This window comes from Helianthus annuus, chromosome 7 (genome assembly GCF_002127325.2).
Source record: "Helianthus annuus cultivar XRQ/B chromosome 7, HanXRQr2.0-SUNRISE, whole genome shotgun sequence".
Lineage (NCBI taxonomy): Eukaryota > Viridiplantae > Streptophyta > Magnoliopsida > Asterales > Asteraceae > Helianthus > Helianthus annuus.
In genome coordinates this window covers 94,895,943-94,900,298 of record NC_035439.2, presented here as the reverse complement: position 1 = coordinate 94,900,298, position 4,356 = coordinate 94,895,943, and the positions used below count along the sequence as shown (strand labels likewise).

The window sequence follows — 4,356 nt, the reverse complement described above, 5'->3', positions numbered from 1 at the left end:
CCCTAAAAAAAGGGAACTGATATGGGTTTTGCAAAAAGAACAAAAAAAAATACAAATGATAAGTGATGCTAGAATCGAACTCGACATGTTGAGGTTCGAAACAACACGTTTTACCAATTGAACACAAGACAATTTTGTTTATGGGTTCACTCATAATTTATTTATGGGTTTCTATTGTGTTTTCTATATAGGTTTTCCCTAAAAACTACAAATCGAATGGGTTCCTGGGAACCTGGTGTTCTAGCGTAGATCCGCCATTGGTTCATGAAACCGTATGTGTAAAAATGTCAAGAGTAAAGGTGTACATCAAAGAAAAACTTGGTGGCAAAATTTAAAATTACAAAGCTTGATGGCAAAACAAAAAAGTAAAAAAAAAAAAAAACTGATGCTAATGAATTATATATATAATAATAAGTACGCAACCTATGTTTATAATTATGTGCAAACATAATTACGCACACTATATGAACATGTAACCGTTTTTTTTTTTTTTAAATTAACAATGATACATAGGTTATTCCAATTTTATTTCCCCAAACCCTTTTGTTTTATGTTGACGTCGCATCCCTACTAGATCAACGTCCCGTAATCCTTGGTATCATTCACAAGTTAAGCCCCCGTTTGTATTACACACACTACACTTTGGGATGAATTGACTCGCTTACTTTTCATTAAATCTTTTGACTTAAGTAATTTGACACGTTAGAGATTAAAACATAACCCAAAACGGTCCATTTATCATCTCTAACAAAATACATCTGTTTATCCTTTACATACATGCACAAGTTTCACACAAATGCTTTTATAAGGGGGGTGAGGGTGGTCACTAGTGATAGAATTTCATCACTCACAAGCACCCAATCAAGTTCCGCCATGTCATCAACCATTTTTCCATCACTCACAACCTTTTTTGGTGGCAATGGTCATCACTAACAACACCAAACAATAAACCCCCACACCCCCTCGCATCCATTTATCACGCTCAAGCCACAACGCGTTGATTTTATCACGGTCTTGATGTATCACGCGTTGAAAAAGTAGGTGGCGGTGGGAATTGTTCTTGTATCACGCATTGAATTTGTGTATCACGGTGCTATAACGCACCCCCCCCCCCCCCCCCTCTAAGTAGATGTAAATGCTATAATAATAAAAATAGAGTGACCATTCTTAAAATCTTGATATGTAGTCAGTAGATATGATTAATGCAACAAATTTTAGCAAGTAGAATGCAAAATCATAAGTGAATGAATTAGATGGTATTATTCATATTCCATGGCCACCTTAGAATAAATGTGGCTCGGAGAATTTAAAAGTCTTGCACTCGGGCAGCTAAGACTGGAGAGATTCCTCGAGTAACTTCTGGGTGAGAGATTTTGAAAGTCCCATAACTCCGTCAGGAGTTCCAATCTACAAACGAGGCAATCGGGGATTAAAAACAATAAAAGTTGTATATTCTATGATGTACGTGTTGATGGAGTTTGATAGGAAGATACTTACCACAGTGTCAACAAAGGGAGCCGTTAGTGGATGCTCGAGCATCAATCCTCCAGCAACATTAAGCGTTACCCCATCATCTATCTACCACACCAACCAAATCAACCGACATATATACATACATACGTATGGTGAACATCATTACAGAACACTAAATTCTTAAGGTATTTTACTCTTTAAGATAGTTTGTTAACAGTTAAATACTGCATTTTCAAGGAACAAAGGAGTGAGTATTGTTTTCTTTTTACATTACCAATCTATCGATGACCTCCTCTGGTATATCATGAAAATAAACCTGCACAACAAACAACAAGTATCAGCATGGTTAGGAATTCAAGAGTCTACATTCTTATGAAATAGCCCATTTTTGTTTCGGTTGTATGACCCAAATAGTAAGTTTAACCGTCAAGCAAGTACAATTTGTCGTAAAAAAACCGATTGTTGATATTTTATTGCAAGAGGTGGCAATTTCAACCTGATAACTTATAAACGCATCGATTTGGTTGTACTTTATCTCAAACCAGTGAAAAAAAGTGAACGGGTCAAATGGGTCGAACCAGGTGACATCATCGAGAGATGATGATGATGCAGAAAAAGGAATACCTCTGATTTATCCCATCCTTGTTTTCTGCTCCCCGTTGAAAGGTTGGTTACGACTACAGATCCTACAACGACTGCACAACCTCCCGAATATCCTGAGAAAGATGACAAAACAATCGACGTACGTTTGAATCACATCAACATTTTAGAGTAAAAGTAGTTGGTAAGAAGCAAACTGAGCAAACCTTTGACAAAATGCCGCGCTTCTTCTTTGCTCGATGGTTTTTCCCGAATCATCCCTTCATACACCACCACCTCAAATTAAATCAAAATACCATTAAGTTTTATGCGTGTATTCTTGATGAACAAATTGAGTGCAAATTGCCTTCAGATATATTATTACGATCTTATTTCGCAATAAAGTAGCAATGAAAGAAGAGACAGGAATAGAGCATACTGTGTCGGCTGTTAGTAGCAGTGTGGGGTGTGCATTTTCCTCCTTATGACCTTGAATTCCAAGCCGTGAAACGATGGCGTCGGCCTGATTAGTTTGAAATAAACGTAGTCCATAAATATGAAAAAAAAAACACGGCTTCATTTTTACAAGATCAAACCAATATATATTGTAAAGGCTCATTTTGTATTGTTGTATAAGTTTAAAAAGGAAAACTTTTCACATAAAGCGCGACAATACAAGCTCCGTGCAGCAGGAATCATTAGAGCATGATGATAGATAGATAAGAATGTACCTTTGCCTCGGCTAGAGCCAACACCAGATCCTCTGGCTTTTCCCTCCTGATACTCATCTCATCAATGTCTGCAGCCTAAATAAATAAATCACAAACCAAAATCAATCATCTAAATCCCCAAATACTGATGAAAACAGTTTACTTGGGTGTAAACGAATCGAACGGACATGAACAATTAAACAAACATGGTTTTTCTTGTTCGTGTGCATCTTCGTTTAAGTTTGTTTTTTAACTGTAAAATAAACAAACGATTCACAGACGCAAACGAACTGAACATAGATGGACGAACATAACCGAACTAACACCAACTAAAAGTAAAGGTGAAATTCAATATGCTGGGCTAAAAAATTTATAGAACTACTATAAATTGTAACAAGTGATATTTTAACTTCATAAAACTAGACTAAATTGTTTGTAATGAGCCTAATTCTTTTTTAATAAATATACAAACAAACATAAATAATTCTACATGAACGAACAAAAAGCCACAAATAGTCATCAAACTGTATAACAATTAGTTAGTGTATATCTCATCATGACTCACCATAACTGTGAAATCAAAGCCCATCTCCTGTAAGATTTTTCTACGAGCCATTGAAGAAGAACCCAGTATTATCTTGGCATCTTTCAGCTTCATATTAATAACAAAATCAACATTAAATTCAGTATAATAGGTATTATTAAACTATTAAATATTAATCATCACTTTTTTTTTACAGGTAAGAAGAGTATCAGACCTGAAATTTAGGGTTCGCCATTGAAGTTTCTGTTTCTGTTTCTTCCTCACAGTCGAATGTGAAGGATAAAATGTAAACGAGTGGACCCAACTGGCGGCAAAACTTGTTTATCTTTCACTTGTTCGCGAATAGGGAAGAGTATATTACCCGTTCGGTACCAAACCGGTACTCATATCGAAAAACAGAAAAAGTGGATACCGACACCAGTACAGTACCGATACTTACCGGTGTTTTACCCGTAAATACCGGTACCGTACCGATACCAAAAAAAGGAGAAAGTGGGTACCGGTACCAAATATACCCGGTTCGGTTTTGCACCGATTCCCAGTACCAAATGTTCATCTCTATTCGTGAATGCTCTCTTGACTATCTTTCACCTTTCAATTTTGTCATTTATTTTTATAATAACTAGTGGGGTATTCTCGAGTACAATGCGACGAGAACTCAGTATATGTATAAAACATAAAAGACTGATGTTTACAATTAGGGATGAGCAAATGGTACCGTGTATCGGTACCGGTACCGAATTTACAGAACCGGGTACTTTTTCGGTACCGACTTTTGATATTTTTGGTATCGGTATTTACCGGTTTTTACACTAAAATACAAGTACCGTATCGGTACCGAACCGGGTACTTTTTCGGTACCGACTTTTGACATTTTCGGTATCGATATTTACCAGTTTTTACACTAAAATACAAGTACCGTATCGGTACCGAACCGTACCGTACTAGGTATATTCGGTACCGGTAACAGTACCCACTTTGGGGGATTTTCGGTACCAAACGGGTACCATGCTCATCCCTATTTACAATAGTGTCTACGTTGCCAAATAA

At 36.6% G+C, this 4,356-nt stretch overlaps 1 protein-coding gene across 3 annotated transcripts; it reads right to left on the bottom strand.

Annotated features, from left to right (window-relative positions):
- Nucleotides 1-1,144: 1,144 nt before the first annotated feature.
- Nucleotides 1,145-3,663, bottom strand: LOC110868131 (7-methyl-GTP pyrophosphatase). 3 transcript variants are annotated; one of them, XR_002552202.2, is made up of 9 exons: nt 3,521-3,663; nt 3,328-3,414; nt 2,784-2,858; nt 2,492-2,575; nt 2,280-2,349; nt 2,098-2,189; nt 1,748-1,789; nt 1,498-1,574; nt 1,145-1,407 (listed from the first exon to the last, which is right to left on the bottom strand). XR_002552202.2 is itself a non-coding variant. In XM_022117222.2 (9 exons), the coding sequence occupies exons 1-9, from the start codon at nt 3,539-3,541 to the stop codon at nt 1,330-1,332; spliced, it is 630 nt and encodes a 209-aa protein (XP_021972914.1). In that variant the 5' UTR covers nt 3,542-3,662; the 3' UTR covers nt 1,145-1,329. The 3 variants fall into 3 exon arrangements, 2 of the variants coding, with proteins under 2 accessions (XP_021972914.1, XP_021972915.1); XM_022117222.2 differs by having other exon boundaries at nt 1,498-1,578; nt 3,521-3,662; XM_022117223.2 differs by lacking the exon at nt 1,748-1,789 and having other exon boundaries at nt 1,498-1,578.
- Between the last annotated feature and the right edge of the window lie 693 nt (nt 3,664-4,356).

Coding starts and splice junctions, on each gene's coding strand:
- LOC110868131 (XM_022117222.2), bottom strand. CDS start 3,541: ATGGCGAACCCTAAATTTCAG. Junction 2,859..3,327: donor GCTTTGATTTCACAGTTATG/GTGAGTCATGAT, acceptor TTATTTATTTAG/GCTGCAGACATTGATGAGAT. Junction 1,579..1,747: donor AGGAGGTCATCGATAGATTG/GTAATGTAAAAA, acceptor TTGGTGTGGTAG/ATAGATGATGGGGTAACGCT.